Source organism: Lactuca virosa, chromosome 1 (genome assembly GCF_052849685.1).
Source record: "Lactuca virosa cultivar CGN04683 chromosome 1, Lactuca_virosa_CGN04683_v6, whole genome shotgun sequence".
Classification (NCBI taxonomy): Eukaryota; Viridiplantae; Streptophyta; class Magnoliopsida; order Asterales; family Asteraceae; genus Lactuca; species Lactuca virosa.
Window position 1 is genome coordinate 158126898 of NC_136426.1, and position 17450 is coordinate 158144347.

Below are 17450 nucleotides of genomic sequence, written 5' to 3' on the forward strand. Positions count from 1 at the left end.
TTTGTAGTAATGATCCATGAATCTGATGAAGAGGTAGAACTGTCTGTTTTTCCTCTTCTTGCCTGCAAATTACACCTAAAACACCATACCATACCTGAGGAATTCTTTCCTAATCTCCTCCCTGTTGACGTCGTCGTCGCCAGGAACATTGGTGACAAATACGTGGTTTCGTTGACCGGACATGCATGTGTTTCTCTTCTTTTGCCGGACTTCTGTCCACTCAACATTGTCTTTTCCCCTCCTCATATAAATAACTTCTTCAAAAGGTCTTGGATATGTTACTTATGTTTTTCACTACCAATTTTCAAGTTTGATTCCTATATAATTTTTTTTTTTTATTCATGCTTTGAAATTTCTCGAAGAGTATGGCATGCCATCAACATTAGGAAACATAATAATTGACACCGAATTACATATAGCTCTTTCTTATGTTGCTAAAAATACCACATGCATGTTGATTATATGCATAATGGAGCACCACCAAACACCTCTCACTCTTGAATTTAATCCCACCATTTATTGTATCTTTAATGACAAGTTGATTAGAATTGCATTCCATGAATTAAATGTTGCCACCAACTCCAATTTTACAATTATGCATGGTCTTGAAAATAATTACCACTTGTCAGTGGAAGTGGAAGACATAATTTCCACACGCTAAGCTTTGAATACATATGATCATGAGCAATTATGATCAACTCTTCATGTTCCTTTAAAATATTAGGTTGCTTGCAAACACTATTACTATATTTGTTGAATTATATTTTTATTGTATTTCTTATGATTGAAGTTTGTCAACTTTGCCTTCCTCATCAATAAAAGCACCATAGTTTCGTTTTCACGCTTAAATAAAAAACTAATTAATCTCACCATTTAATTTCGTTTTTTAAGTTTTTCATCAATAGATTGCATAAACAGTTTAATACAAATACCATAATGATATAAAATTTTATTACATTATTAGTATTAACTAAAGCATAAAAACAAAAAATAATGTGTGTCGATTTGAGAGATGCAACAAATTAATTTCAAATTTTCGGAGTACATATGAACCCGTTCACACATCTAAACTTTAATATTGTAAGTACTTTCAACATTAGCGTATTTGGCACTCTGTTGATGAAAGAAGAAACGTTTTTAAGAAAAACACTACTATATGAAGGGGTTGTTTATTAGCTGTGTTTTTAAGAAAAATACTATACACATTAGATGGCGCTGAATGTTGGACAAAACTTCTTATTCATTATAAAAAGGTAAGATTGCCAAACTATTTAGGCTAAGGGAAGTGGTGTAGAGGTCACACAAAGAAGAAAGGAGAAAAAAAGGATATATAGGAAGAAGTCAAGAAGAGAGGAGGGTATGGGTTGCCGAGTTGGGGAGAAGGAAGGGGAAGAAAGGAGAAAGAAGAAAGAGACTCGGCATGTCGAGTTCACTCTCTGAGTCCACATCATGAGGAGGTTAAGAGGAGAAAAATAGAGAGAAGAAATGTGCAGCCAATCAATATTTCCGTTTCAATATGTCATAACGCCAACAAGATATGTCATAACACCAATGGGGAAATGGTGTTTATGGTGTTATGACCATGTTATGAGATGCCATGCCACATCAGCAAAAATACAACTTCTTGTTGCCCATACCGTATGCTCTTAGAGGCATGTTAATTACATGGTTTTTGATTGGTTCAGTGGTAGTTCTAGACTATACCAAATGCATTGGATGTATGACCTCTTAATGGTATCATTAAGGCGAACAACCCTAATTCCTAATAATTAGTGACGTTTATAAAAGCAAAAAATCTAGCGCCAAGTTAGGCTGAAGGGTGTGGGCGCGGTCCCAGACCGCAGTTTGTGTCACGTCAACCAAGAACACCGCCCCCAGACCGCGGTCTGTTGCGGTCTTGGCCGCAGTGCGGTCCTTAAGTGCCGCGTTTTCTGATTGGTGGATGGAAAAATGGGAGGATTGACCGGTTGTTGGGTATTTAATTTTTTTTTTTTTTTGCTTTTTCTTTCTTATATATACATATCTAACTTCATTTTTTTTCACAACACAATCTCTTCTCTCTCTCAAAAAACTTTTTTAAAAAAATCAACACTCTCTCAAAAATATCATCTTCTTCATCTTCTGAAGAATTTCAGAGTATTTTTGATACCGCTATTGCGTGTGTTCATGTGTGTGGTTTTCGTGTTTTTTTTTTTTAATTTTTTTTTTGGTAATGCAATGTAATGTTTTTTTTTAATTTTCAAGTAATGAAAAATTATGTTTTTTTATTAAAATAGAAGTTTTATTAAATTAAAATAGTTAAAAAAAAAAGAAGTTTTATTAAATTAAAATAGTTAAAAAAAACAAAAAACAAAAAAAAAAGAATGTGTGACACCACTCCCTTGGTGTGGCAAGAAACCACACTTGAGTGGTAAAAAATGACATGGCGCTTATATGGGCGGGGGAGGAGTGCGGTTTCGGTGACACCACACCCTCCAGCCTTAGAAGCTATAGGCCAACCAAGTATTTGTCAACGGATTACAACATCCATTCAGCCAAATCATTGGCTTCTCTATTCTCTACGTCTACTAATCAAAAAACGGAACTTGCACTTAATATGTGATGAACGGTTAAAAGTCCGGAGATTTTTTTTTTCGATGTCATACCTTCAACGTTGTGGATAGTTTGGCAATTCAGAAATCGATCTCAGCTTGAATATTCCAGTACTCTTGCATATAGTTTATCTTGGTGAGATTAAATAAAGAAGAAAATTCATCTGCGATCATGTGCAGTACTCGTGCGATGTAATTTTTCGAGGGAATTGATCATATTCAACGGTTATATATAATATTCTTTAAGCCGAGGGCAATATAGGTAGAAGTTTTTTATAATATTCTATATAAACAGGAACCATAAAGCTCCGTCTACCATGCATAATTACCACGCGTTGGTGCTTTCTTATTCAGTTTCTTTGTTCAAGAAAATCACCAACATATAAAAAAACAATGTCTTCTTCAGTAGAAAACCTAGAAAAGTATCGAATTCCACTCAAAGAGATCATGCGCGCCACAAGAAACTTCAGTTCAAAACAATGATCGGAGATGGTGGATTTGGTTTTGTCTACACAGGACAACTCTCTGAAAAATGGAAAAAACGCACAGTAGCCATCAAACGCCTTAATCCAGATGGTCGTCAAGGAAACAACGAGTTCCGTAATGAACTCGATATGGTTTCCAGTTTCCATCATCCAAATATCATTACTTTTATTGGCTTCTGCGATGACGCCAAGGAGATGATCATAGTTTCCGACTTTGCTATGAATAAAAAGCCTTGATCATCATCTCCATAAGCCGGATAAGATGCGTAGAATAACATGGGCACAACGCTTGAAGATTCGCTTAGGTGCAGCAAAAGGTCTAAAATACCTTCACTCTGGCCTTGGGGATGACAAAAGAGTAATTCACAGAGACGTGAAGAGTGCTAATATACTGTTAGATCAGAATCTGGAAGCCAAAATCTGTGATTTTGGTTTGTCAAAATTTGGTGCAAGAAATGAGGAAGATAGCCAAGTTCAAACAAAGGTTGCGGGCACAAGGTATTACATGGATCCGGTTTACAACGAAAGAAGCAGGCTCACGAAAGAGTCAGATGTGTACTCGTTTGGAGTGGTAATGTTTGAAATGTCGAGTGGGACATTGGTATATCATCCAAAGTGCTTTGGAAGTGATTCAAAGCCACAATTTCTCCTTGATGTGATCCGAAGCTGCTATGACGATGTCAAAAATGCTGCAAGACCAGAAACGTTAATTGATCCTATTTTAAGAGATCATATTAATATTGATTCTTTTCATATATTTAACAAAGTCGCACATGAGTGCATTAACCTGAAGTTAGAACAGCGCCCACCGATGGCTAGGATCATCAGGAAGATTGAGCATGCATTGCAAATTCAATTAGTAAGTCTTTTCATCTAAATCATTTTTAACAAAATATTTCTGATATTTTATGTACCACAAATATTAATATCTAATATAAACACCAACCATATATTATACATATAAAAGAAACAAACATATATATTCTTATGAATGGAATACTTTCAGTTTTCTATAATTAAGTATATTTTGATTATAAAAAAGACTCTACAACTGTGAGATGGCTAATATATAATTTAAAATTTTAACAAATAGTCATAAAATAAAATAATAATGTAATAAAAGAAGAACTTCAGAAGAAGTTAAGTATTCGATCTGATTTCCCAATTTATTCGATCAGAGGCCTATACCGACGCTTGAGGTCTTTTTTGGTGTAGTGATCTTAAAAGTAGTTAAGTCAAATGTTCAAAGATTTTATTTTGTAGAAGCTCAGAGGCCTATATCTAAACATAAATATTGTAGAAGCTAGGGGTTTTATAGATTAGTTATATCTGTTGTTTTAGAATATTTATTTTATTTAATCAATCCTGCTTCTTCTATGTTAAGTCAAGTATTCGAAAACCCTATTCAAGCATATTCAAGCACCTATTTTATGTCATGACAACCTGCAAAATTAATGATAGAGTTGTATCATTTCCCACTATGTCCCTGGCAACTATTAATTAATAGCTAGGCTTGCGAAAAAAAAAAAATTTGAAATAAGTGTGATTTAATTTCTTTATATATCGTCACATGCATGTAGGGGAGTTATTCGGTCGGTTTTTTCGGTTTTCGGTTTATTCGGTTCGGTTTAATCGGTTTTTTAACATCTTAAATTTAATCATAACCAAACCGAATAAAGTTCGGTTAAATCGGTTTTGGTTTATTCGGTTTCCGGTTAAACAGTTCAGTTTACCGGTTTAACCAATATAATTCCTCATGAAAAAATATTAAAAAGAAAAAGAAATACGTAATAATTTTTAACAAATAAAGAAGTAAATATGCATAAAATATTATATTTCACCACAAAATATTATATTCCACCTACCATATATGTTTAAGTTCATGCAGTGCACCATATTAAGCCAAAAGAAACAAAAGTTGCAAAAGCTAATATGTTTTAAGTTCATACATAATGACATTGACAATAGCAAAACAAGAGTTGCAAAAGCCAAATAACATAAGGTACCCTTCTGCATTTCACTCCAGTTAAGCATCAAAACATGTAGTGAGCCAATGACAAAAACTTGTAATCCTGCACATACAACCTAATTAAATTTAAAGTTATCAAAAAATACAAGATCAATTTTAGATGTAGACCTTATACATTGCACATTTGCGCCTTCATTCCGATCATCTTTGAACTCTTTTAGAGACACTGCATTTTTTTAGTTCTACAATCAATAAAGAAAAAGTTAATAATGCAAGATTATAAGTTTAAACTAAAAAAATATATGCAAAAGTACCTTCATCAATTTCTTGTATTTGTTCCCAATCTTCCTCAACTTCTTGTTTTGAACTTATACGCGGTCAATCTTGAGTACATATTAAGGCTTCAACAATAGTAGAAGTTAAAGAACTCCTAAATGGGTCTAATACTCTCCCACTTGTACTAAACACTGATTCAGAAGCCACTGTTGAGACGGGAATTGCCAACAAGTCTCTAGCCATCAAAGATAATATGGGAAATCGTGGACTATTTACCTTCCACCATAACAGGATATCAAACTTATCGGAATCTTCTTCAACATCTTCTTTCAAAAACTTCTCTAACTCGCTCTTGGAATCCATTGTTCCACTCATTTCCATTTTCAACTTCTCCCTCAATTTATTTCTTATGGTGGATTTTGAACTTGTACCATCATATGCAGAACGCGTCCCCAAGACTGATGAAGAAGTAGAAGATGTGGTTGAAGAACTTTGATCATGAATTCTCACATATTCATGATATAATTCTTCGAGAGCATCCCCTACAACTTTTTTCATTTTCTCCCCCTCATCATTAGTATCAGTGATACAATCTTTCAATAACACAAGAATTGTGACTATATCATCGATAAGAGTGTGTGATGTCACATAAAGTGTCCCGGATACCTTTAAAGTAACTTCATAAAACTGTTTTAGAAACCGAGTTAACTTTCTTGCATTTTCCCAATCAAGTGTTGTCGGCACTCTTAATCCCACCTTTTGAAGATCATCACCAAAATGCACATCCTCACGATCATATCTATTAAAAGCCCTTTCATACAAACACGCTGTTTCTAACATCAAATAGGTGGAATTCCACCTTGTTGGGACATCTAATACCAAACTTTTCGTGCTACCACATTTGTCCATTTCTGCATATTTTTTGAAATTATCTATTCTTGATGAAGATTGCCGAACCCACTTAACAGCACCTCTAACATTGTTAACCTATTGACTTACAAAGCCAATGCCATCATGCACAACTAAATTTAAAATGTGGGTTACACATTGTATGTGAGTCCATTTTCCTTTCAAGACACACTTGTCCCTATTCGCAAATATTTTTTTCAAGTAGTCAATTGCGACATCGTTAGAACTTGCATTGTCAACAGAGATTGTCAAAACATTATCAATTCCCCATTCCAACAAATGGTTCTCTATTGCTTTCCCAATCTCAACCCCTCGGTGACTTGCTAAGAGGGAAAAGTTTAATACTTTTTTCCTTAACTTCCATTCATTATCAATAAAGTGAGCAGTAAGACTCATATAACTTATTTTTTTGCATAGAAGTCCAACCATCAGTAGTGAGACATATCCTACCTATGTTTGTTTTAAGTATATCATGAACTTCTTTCTTTTTATCAAGGAACATCTAATATACATCCTTAGTGACAGTAGCTCTACATGGAATATGAAACAGTGGTTGAGACACAGTAGAATAATACCTAAATCCTTTACCCTCCACAAAATTAAAAGGGAGCTCATCTGCAATGATCATGTGAGCCAATGCATCCCTATTTATTTTTTGGTTAAATTTCCAGGCCAACATTTTTTTTTCATCACCAACACTTTGAAATGCAATTTGTGTTTGATCACTGCTCAATTTTGCCTGATAAATAACACATTTTCCTAAATGAGTTCGAATAGTACTTGTACCATTTGCTGTCGAAGTAGAGTATGCGGTGTTAAAAGAGAACAACATCAACTTGGTCAACCAGTCACATGCAGGCCTCCTTTTATCCTTCAGTTATTTTCTTTTAAGTTTCAGTAATTGCTTTGTTGAATTAGTCAAGCTAGTGGGTAGTTTGTTTTCATAGCCTTTTCCTGTTTTCTAGGTATCAGCAGTTTCCCTTTTTCACTTATGTTTTTATGCCATGTAGTTGTCGTTAATTTAGAATATATGCAGAAAACACTTTTGTGTGTCAATTACTCTTTCTTCTAAAACTTGCTCTGCTTGAAACCTGTTGTATAAAAAGGTGTTTTGTCTTTGCTAAAGGCTAACAAAGTGGTATCAGAGCCTCGTTGTCAATGGCTGATTTACAAGTTGTTGGTGGAGTAAAGAAGCTTAACAATCAGAACTATAACACATGGTCAACTTGCATCATGTCTGATATGCAAGGACAAGATTTGTGGGAAGTTGTGAAAGGGACCGAAACAAAACAACTTGAGGCAGAAGATAACAATGGAAACCTACGAAAGTGGAAGATCAAGGTAGGCAATGCAATGTTCGTCTTAAAGACAACCGTTGAAGAAGATATACTCAAGCATATCAGGGATATGTCGACACCAAAAGAGGCATGGGATACGTTGTTAGCCCTATTCTCTAAGAAGAACGATACAAAGCTACAGTTACTCGAGAATGAACTCTTGTTTGTGTCTCAACGAGATATGACAATTCCTCAGTTTTTCCACAAGGTGAAGTCTACTTGTAGAGAAATTACAGAGCTTGATCATCAGTCTCAAATCAGTGAGACGAGGATGAAAATAATCATTATACATGGTCTCAAACCAGAGTTTAGAAGCTTCGTAACAGCAATTCAAGGTTGGGCAACTCAACCCTCACTAGTTGAGTTTGAGAATCTCTTGGCGGGACAGGAAGCCTTAGTGAAGCAGATGGGATGTGCCACGGTTAGGACTGATGATGAAGCACTTTACGTAGAGAAAAGTAAAGGGAAGTATAAATCACAATCTAAAAAGAATTCAGACAAGAGTAAACATCATGAACATGGAAAGACGACTTGTAAGTTTGATAAAGGAGAATCGTCTGAAGATAAGACAAAGAGTAATCGTTCCCACAAATGATTTCCTTTCAGGTGTAATAATTGTGGGCGTAGGGGTCACATGGCACGCGATTGTCGTTCAGAAAAAATTGAGGAAGGAAATGCTGCAACTTCTCAAGTAGAAGAAACATGGGATGCAGAAGCTTTTTATGCTCAAGACCAAGAAGAGGTGGCACTTAACGCAACAGTAGAGAATCGTGGCAACAAATTTGAAGAATGGATAGTAGATTCTGGATGCTCTAATCACATAACAGGAGAGCATGAAAAGTTGCAAGAATCCAGAAATTATGAAGCCAGTAAAGTAGTAGTGATAGCTGATAATTCCAAGTTGTCGATTGCTCACATTGGCGATGTTGTGTTTTGCCCAAAAGACAATAACAGGGAACTAAAACTTGAAGGTGTGTACCATGTACCAGGTATGAAAAAGAATCTTCTTTCAGTCTCTCAACTTGCTTCTGCTGGCCACTATGTATTGTTTGGCCCTGATGATGTGAAGATTTACAAAGAATTTGTGACTCCATCAAAGCCAATTCTAAAAGGACGAAGATCAGACTCAATTTATGTGATGTCAGCCGAAACAGCTTATGTAGAGAAGACAAAAAGGAATGAAAATGTGGATCTTTGGCACATGCGGTTGAGTCATGTTAGCTATGACAAGCTTGATTTGATGATCAAAAAGCAGATCGTGAAAGGTCTCCCTCAACTTGAAGTCAAAAAGGGTTTAGTGTGTCCCGAGTGCCAATTTGGAAAGGCTCATCAACAACCATTCGAACACTCAAAGTACAAGTCTAAGTTGCCTCTAGAACTTGTACATTCTGATGTATTTGGACCTGTTAAGAAACCATCTATCAAAGGTTTGCAATACATGGTGACCTTTATAGATGATTATACAAGATACGTGTGGGTGTATTTCATGAAGGGGAAGTCTGAAGTGTTCTCCAAGTTTCAAGAATTCAAGAATGAAGTTGAAAGAGAGACTGAGTATAATATTGGTTGTTTAAGATCAGATAATGGTGAGGAATATCTGACCTCTGAATTTTGTGACTTTCTTAAGGTACACAAGATCAAGCGTCAACTTACATGTCCAAACACTCCACAACAGAATGGAGTATCCGAAAGAAAGAATAGACACTTGGGCGAGATCTGTTGAAGCATGATTCATGACAAGAATGTACCAGGTCAGTTCTGGGCAGAAGCTATGAAGACAACAACTACGTAACAAGATGGATAAGAAGGCTGTTCTGTGTATATTTGTAGGTTATGACCAGGAAAGGAAGGGCTGGAAGTGTTGTGATCCTACCTCTGGTAGATGCTATGTATCAAGGAATGTGGTATTTGATGAAACTTCATCACGGTGGTCAACTGATCACAAAGCTCTTCCTGATTCTGAAAACCTAAGAGATGAAGTAGAATCCTTTAGAGTAAGAGTACACCTGAATAATGATGAAGTCATTATTCATAATGAAGATATCCAAGACAATGCTAACAATGAAATCAGCAATGATAATGAGAACCATAAAGCCACAAGTGTCAGAAAGTCTACAAGACTTAGGAAACCTAATCCCATGTATGCCAATGTTGCTTTAGTAAAAGAAGATGTGTTTGAACCAGAAACTTATGATCAAGCTGCCACTAAACGAGAATGGGTTATAGCAATGGAAGAAAAAGTAGCTGCTTTAATGACGAACCAGACGTGGGAACTAGTTCCAAAACCTAGTGAAGTGAAACCCATCTCATGTAAATGGGTGTATAAAGTGAAACATAATGCATATGAGTCAGTCGAAAGATTTAAGGCCCATTTGGTAGCTCGTGACTTCTCACAGTAATATTGTCACACCCCAAAACCGGAACGGCGGAATCGTTCAGGGGTGGAGGACGTCATGTTTAGTATCACGAGATATGTATATGGTAAGCAAGTAATGAACAACCATTTCATTTCGAAAGAAAGTGTTTACAATGTGTGTGTTCACAAAACATAGAATTCATACACAAATAACAAAACAAGACTTGAAGCTATAATGCTCCATCTTCTGAATCCCCAGCACGAGCACCTGTCTAATAGTCTCCTGAGAATACAAGTTATTTGAAAGAGTTGATCAGCAATTAAGCTGGTGAGTTCATAAGATTTTAGTGATGTGAGTAAGTTGTAAAGTGTTGTTGAAAATGTAGATGTAAAATGGTGTAAGTTGTAAGTTCTGTTTTGAAAAGTTCGCCTGTTCCTCTAGAAAATCTTATATTTCCTACTTTAATGGAAGTTTAAGTAAAATAACACTACAACCCTTTCTATGGGTACTAAGTGGATACAATTTATATAAGACTCAGAGTAAAAAAACAATAATTGTGCGCATCTGCCCTAAGCTCACAACCAAACAAGGAACAGAAATTAAGGCGGATAACACACATCCCATTGGTTGTTAGATCATCGTCATATATAACCCTGGTGTACTCACTTGTTACTAATGGAGTTAATTGTAATGGTTCCTTTATATCTAATGAAAAAGTTCTTTAAGAAAACCCATATTTCTTATAATAAAATGGTGACCACAGTGTCTACTTTTATAATAGCTTAGTTTATACTGATATATATAATCTAATATCGGATAGAAAGTTAATTGAGTGAATCTGCCCTAAGCCCACAACCAAACAAGGAACAGGAAGTAAGGCGGAAAGCACACATCCAACTACCTATTGGGTATTAGTTTTATATATAAACATGATGTATAAACTAAGGTATTATAGAGTTACTTACCTAAGGTCGTTTAAATTGTACTGATTTAATAAAATGGATTAAACCCTTTACTGGGAAGTTTCTAGTTTTGTATATCAAAAGTACTGATTTTGGAAAGTATGTTTTGTACTAGAAAAACTGTGCTTTGACTCTGTGTCCTATAACCTGACCCATACCTGGTACCCTTATGATGACTTAATGTATACTAAGCATACATTTATATAGAATCGAATAGAAAATAGATTGGGTGAATTCGTTCCAAGCCCACAACCAAACAAGGAACAGGAAATGAAGCGGAGAGCATACATCCTATTACCTGTCGGACCCTATTGGCATCTTCTGTTAAACGTAACCTTCTACCAATACATCTACTGTTATGTGCTAGACTCGACTGTTCTGCTTGTCGTTTGTAAAAATGTATGTTTTCCCTAGTTTATAGCTATCTTAACTCGAAAATAGTTTGAGTTTGTCTTTCAAGTGGTACTGTCACTTTATGAAAGCAATGGGAAATGAAAGTACACAATTGTCGTTTATAATGACCTGCGGATGTACTGATAACCTAAAAACATGTTCGTTTTATTACGGTCATAATGTGAAGGCTAGAACCCCTACTAAACGCTCTCCCTGTCAAGAGATTAAGGGAACCAAACGCGACCTCAGAAAATTCTTGCATGCCGTGTAATTCACATTAAAGTTATATGATCACGTATACCCAATATAACTATCACCTTTTGTTTAAAACAATGATTTAGTGATCAATTGGTATAATTAGATCCTGTGTGTTCTCATGCTATAGCAACCTAACTTGTTTGTTTTGTACTGTATATTGTACGTTCTGTTTGTTTCTCATAATTGTGTGTTCTCTCTGTATGGTATTGTTTGTTTCTCTTCACTGTATATTTGACTCATGTAAGAACTGACTCTTTGTATGCTTCATTGTACTAGAAGAAATGAATAGCATTCTCCTAAACTATACCTATTATAGTTTACTAATGTTCTACTTGGACTGTTATTGAAAAGACTCGTTTATCTACTAAGTTATGTTTGTACTTTAAAAACGGAGTTTTGTATAACTATAAAGCAACATAACTTTAAAAGAGTTTTGGAAATGTTTTGACAACTTATAAATGACATAAGTAACATTTTGAAAGATGTTTATAACAAACATTTACACAATTATCACTGTGTTCAACTTGTATTCCCCCCCTTAAAACAGTTAAAACAGTTAAAAGATTCATTACAGGGTATGAACTCACCTGATGTGGGTGATTCAAACGGGTATGCGTGTAAGGATGAGAAGTTCCACGAATGGAGTCCCGAGACACAATAGGTCCTAAATGACATATAATGACACATATTGGCATGAATATAGTGCTTATAAACAACTATATGACAGGAAACACCTTCCGGGACTAGGAAACACTTTGACCAAGTGTTGGAATCACATGTGATTCATAAAAGGGAAGTGTAATGGCACAAACTTGAGTTTACTACCATGGGTTTACGGCCCAAGGGAGTTTACGGCCGTAAACTCGTAGTCAAACATGGCTAAGTGTTGGTTTGAAAGCTAGGGAAGCCTTAGGGACTTTTGCTCTATACTTGCATGAGAAAGACCACCTTCATTGAGGCTTTTGATGAGTTTACGGCCCAAAGGTGTTTACAGTCGTAAACTCATAATATTTTATGTTTATGAGAGAAGTTTAAGGTCCTTCAATCATCAAGGAAGGGTTCTGGGTCACTAGCTTTGCATCTTATAGGGTTTATGGTCCATACATGCTTCAACATTGAGTTTACGGCCAAGGGAGATCTTGGGCCGTAAACTCAAGATGTTCTTGGGAAAGTGTATGTTTCAAGTCTCTAAGCATGAGTCTTAACTAGATATGAGGTATAGGGAAGAGTACTTACGATATAGAAGCTTGAAATGGTTGGTTTTTGTTGGATTAATATCTAAGTCCATAACTATAATTGGTAAGACTTGACCCGACCCGGCATGGTCCATTTGGGTTGCATGGCATCATGCATTTGGATAGACTATAATGAGAGAAATAACACTTAAGGTTGGTTAATATATTTTAAGTTCTAATATATTAATAAGGTTATTTAATTAGTATTGATCAAGAATTAATTTGGAATTAATTAAGTGATCAAAAGGAGACTAATTAAATATATGGGTTGATTGTGTAAATCATTCATTCTTATATATGTGGGCTTGTGATCCAAGATTCCTTATGTTGGACTAAGTCCATGGGGTGACCCATGGATACTCCATGGAGGTTAAAATCCATGGAGCATAAGGAATGGGTAAAGTTATGAGTTACATGGTGTAACCCTAATAGCCACCATATAAAAGAATCCCATGGCTCAAGAAATCGTGCACTAATGTGTGAGTGTGAGGGCTAGACGATTTCAAGGAGTGTTCAAGTTTCTCTCAAGTTATTCCAAGTGTATTTGGTGTTGTGTGAACCATTTGAGGTGTCACACTTGGGGCACTAGGCACTCAAGCTTCATGAAGACATTCTACATCAAAGAGGTATGTATTCTATCTTGTTATATTTATTATTTTGTATGCTAGATTAGGATAATACCTTGGATGTTCATAATTGTATGTATAATAGAGAAAACATAGATCCAAGGTATTTAGGGTTGCATGTACACTTAGGAGTGTTAGAATGCTCATAACCCAACATTGGTATCAGAGCCTAGGCTTGTTTTCTTGTTATACTTGCAAAAGTAGCTGAAAAATCGAGTTGGGTGCATATATTCGATTGTTTTGGCTGGAATTGGACTAGGAACATTACCCTAAGATGTTTTTGGACTTATAAACTTGTTTTTGATGTGGTAATGTTCATGCTAATCCAATTTCTAAGATAATTGTCATAATTTCAAGATTTGTATTAGTTTGTATGTTCATGCTAATTTCTTGAAGATTGATAATTTGAATTATCTTGTTCTTATGAGGTTCTTAGATTAATAAAAAAGTTGTGTGAAATAGTTGTTTTCAATCCATTTTAATCTAAGAGTTGATTCGAAAGTGTGTTTTTGTAACTTGTCATTTGTAACTTGTCCTCAAGTTATATGACAAGTCACATTTAAGAATCATAAAACTGATAAAAGTTGGCAAATGTTACAAAATGAAGAGTCTAGTTCTAATTAAATGGTTTTATGACTCCATAACTTGTCCTCAAGTTATGGAGGTTCAAGAGTCTCTTCATTAAATTAAAAAAAAAGTGTAACCTTAATTAGTTCCATAAGTTACAATAAAAAAAAGTTATTTTTTTTATTAATTAGTTTAAAGTCTTCCATAACTTGTCCTCAAGTTATGTAACTTGAAGAGTTTTTTTAATTAAAACTACTTTAAACTCATAAGTTATGAAATTAATTAGTTTTGAATAGTTTCAAAACTTGCCCTCAAGTTTTGGAATTTGAAAAGTTTTCACTTATGAATACTTTAATTCCAAGTTAGCCCTTAGAATTTTAAAAGTTAAAATTCAACCCTTATACTTTATAATATTATAAGTTAATAATATTTATATATATGTATAAGAGTAAAGTCAGTCTTACCGTTAGTAGGCCTCATTCACGAAGCCGGTCTATAAGGGGGGTATAAGGTTACTGCCTATAAAATCGCAGTTTAATGGGTGTCCACTCTCACCCACCGCTTCCTTGACTGGTGGAGGGTCGTTAGCCGAACGGGTAGGACAAGGACTATAATTCTCCTTTCATTAAAAGTATTAATGATAAATACTAAGTAACTAAACTCTTATTAATATCCAATCTTAGTTACTTAGGAAAATGTGAATTTGGTGCTAACCCATGAAATTACACTTTGCACTTTGCTTAAGTTCGTTAGTGGAGCGTGTGTGGTTAACCGGCACACTAACCTGGACTTAACAAGGTAGGCAAAGGGTAACTTAATATTTATCATAGTATCGGTGGAGCGTGTGTGGTTAATCGGCACACTGATTAAGGGGTAAATATTAAGGGTACCAAGTATATTTGCATGGTTATTCACACCTTGTTTTGTGATCCTCGGCATCCCAGTCACAAAACCTGAAGGGCACACTCGAGATTGAAACATGCCTTTGAACAGTTCAATGAATCTCAAAGATCTAGGACTTTCAAATCCAATTAAAACCTAATAAATTATTTCGTTTTTCATGGTGGAAATTGGTGAATCGTCATTCACCTACCTTCAAATATTTTATAGCTTGGATTACGGCATCCCTCTTCTAAGTTATAAAATAGTTTGTTGGGTCCTAGCCTTAATATTTCATATTGGGTGTCATATTAAGGACTTTAAATCAACTATCTTGAATATCTCCCAAAAAGATGTCTGGTCTAGACATTTATGATCTTCCCAAATCTCTTGAAACAAGCTTTCCTAAATGAAGATGATGTCCCATGGATATCATACTTCTTTCACCTCCTCCAATTATTCTCCCTAACCCACAAGTTCCTAAAAAGTTTAAGGTCACTCAAGCCCTATTGGCAAGGCAAGGTCTAGGTGTGATCACATCTTGGAGATGTAGTCACATATTGACAAGCCGGGAGAGTTGGGTGTCAAAGTCTTGAGAAAGTTGGTGGCTCAACTACTTTCTAAGTCACATAGTGAGTTCTTTTGGGAATCCTATGAAACAGACTAAGACAAGACCCTTAATGATCTTATCTATTTGCTAAGATCAACTTCCTAAAACGCTATGGACATTGACAATGATGACATTGGATATCCAGTAAAGCTCTCTCTTCCCAATGGAAAGGGATCGGCCATAGTCAACTCGGTTGACCCAATGGTAAAGAGAGAGGCGAAGTCTGAGATAGTCCCATTATCAAGGGTCCATAGGTAACTATTGCCAAAGGAAGGGGCATTGGTTACGAAGCTGCCAAATTTACCTAAGGATGTTAAAGTCAATAAGTTTGGCTCTACTTCAGGTAAAGTCCATTGTCTAACTCTATTAAGTACATGCTGATTCTGATCGCGAAGATGGATTTCAATCGCATGGTTCGGTGATCAGAATTTTGGGCTATTACTTAAGAGTTATGATATTTATATTGCTTAGGAATAGATAACAACAAGGTTTTCATATGGATTGTAAGGATAAGTTTTTCCGTAAAGTTTTAAAATAAAAGAAAAAGGTTTTGATTTTATTTATTTTAAGTATCCTTACAATGGCATTTGTGAAAAGTTGTTGCTTATAAGATTCCATTGATAGCAATATTGGAAAAATGGATTTGATTCTTTCGGTTGTGGTAGTGTCTAATATTACCAAATAAGGAAAGATTATCATCACCCAAGGTTCAATTGGACCGAAACTTGGAATCATGCAAGTTGTATAGTATGATGAATGAGAACTTTCAGCTTGGAAAATTAAGACTAATTCCTTATGTGAATAAGGAAAGGACTAAGGGATCGAGTACACATTCTTGTACACTGGTCAAGTCCACCACAAAAGATCAAGAAGACTATTCGTCATGATTTACTTAAGTTCAGTAAATATGGTTATACTTATAAGTTTAAGTATAAGTCTGTAGCATTGGAGAAGTTTCAATGTGAGACAGAACGAATAAGAAGAATCAAAGTATGACAGAAAGATAAAAGTTTCTCAAATCTGAGAAGATGGGAGAGTACTTTAGTATCATGTTTATGATCATCTTAATGATTAAGATACCATATCACAATTGGTCCTCTAAAGTCATCTTAGTGCATTATTATGACTAAGAAGAGGAGTCATGAATTGTTGAAATGGTTAAATCAAAAAGATGAGTCATACTTCGTTCCAAAACAATTCTTAGAGTCATACTCCAAGATTGTAACTTGAGTGACATATCTTAAAGAGGGTTTGTTAACACTAGTCAAATGTAAGAGTAAAAGGTTATCTACTCTTGTACATTTGAAATTGGTAAGTTGTGATGTTTTGAATAAAACAGAGACCAACTTAGGCCAATTGTGTAAAGTGTTAGTCTTGATAAAGAATCCGCACTATCTCTTGAATATTTGACAAGGGAGTCTTATATGTCAAGAGGACAGTGAGAGTCTTAAAGCTCTTGAAAGTTTCAAGACTTAATCAAGAATAAAAACTAAAGTCCTTCACTAGCACACGACTTGAGGTTTATAACCTATCGTGTTGAAATTTTTGTGCCTATTCAAGTTGGCTTTGCATAGGAGTTCTGAGAGTTCTCAATTGGTTGCACAACTACTTGGAAGCAATGGCAGGCACCTGAGCTGCCAAATGGCAAGAATTTAAGATTGCACAAGTTTAATCAATATGAGTTTGGATTTGTCACTAACCTTGTCTTGTGATTATGGTTTTGACAAATTCACATGGATAAGAACACATACACTATTAAATCTAAGTGTCATAAGGTTTCTCTCCAAAATGATGGTGAGGAAACACTTTCACTAAGTAGATTTTAGCTAGATAGCAATTGTGATATTTGCATTCTCAAAGTCGTTAGTGGAGCGTGTGTGGTTTACCGGCACACTAACATGGACTTGTGAGAAGTGGCAAAGGTCTAAACAATTGAGACTATGATTACGGCATCCCTTTTCATAGTTCTAAAATTGTTTAGACACACATGTGAGCT

At 35.3% G+C, this 17450-nt stretch overlaps 2 protein-coding genes across 2 annotated transcripts; both read left to right on the top strand.

Moving 5' to 3' along the window:
- The first annotated feature begins 3338 nt into the window (after positions 1-3338).
- Positions 3339-3953, top strand: LOC145122670 (putative receptor-like protein kinase At5g59700). Its single transcript, XM_079058233.1, has one exon. The coding sequence runs from the start codon at positions 3339-3341 to the stop codon at positions 3951-3953; it is 615 nt and encodes a 204-aa protein (XP_078914359.1).
- Positions 3954-7388: 3435 nt separating this feature from the next.
- On the top strand, positions 7389-8162 carry LOC145122678 (uncharacterized). The gene has a single exon (XM_079058239.1). The coding sequence runs from the start codon at positions 7389-7391 to the stop codon at positions 8160-8162; it is 774 nt and encodes a 257-aa protein (XP_078914365.1).
- Positions 8163-17450: the final 9288 nt, after the last annotated feature.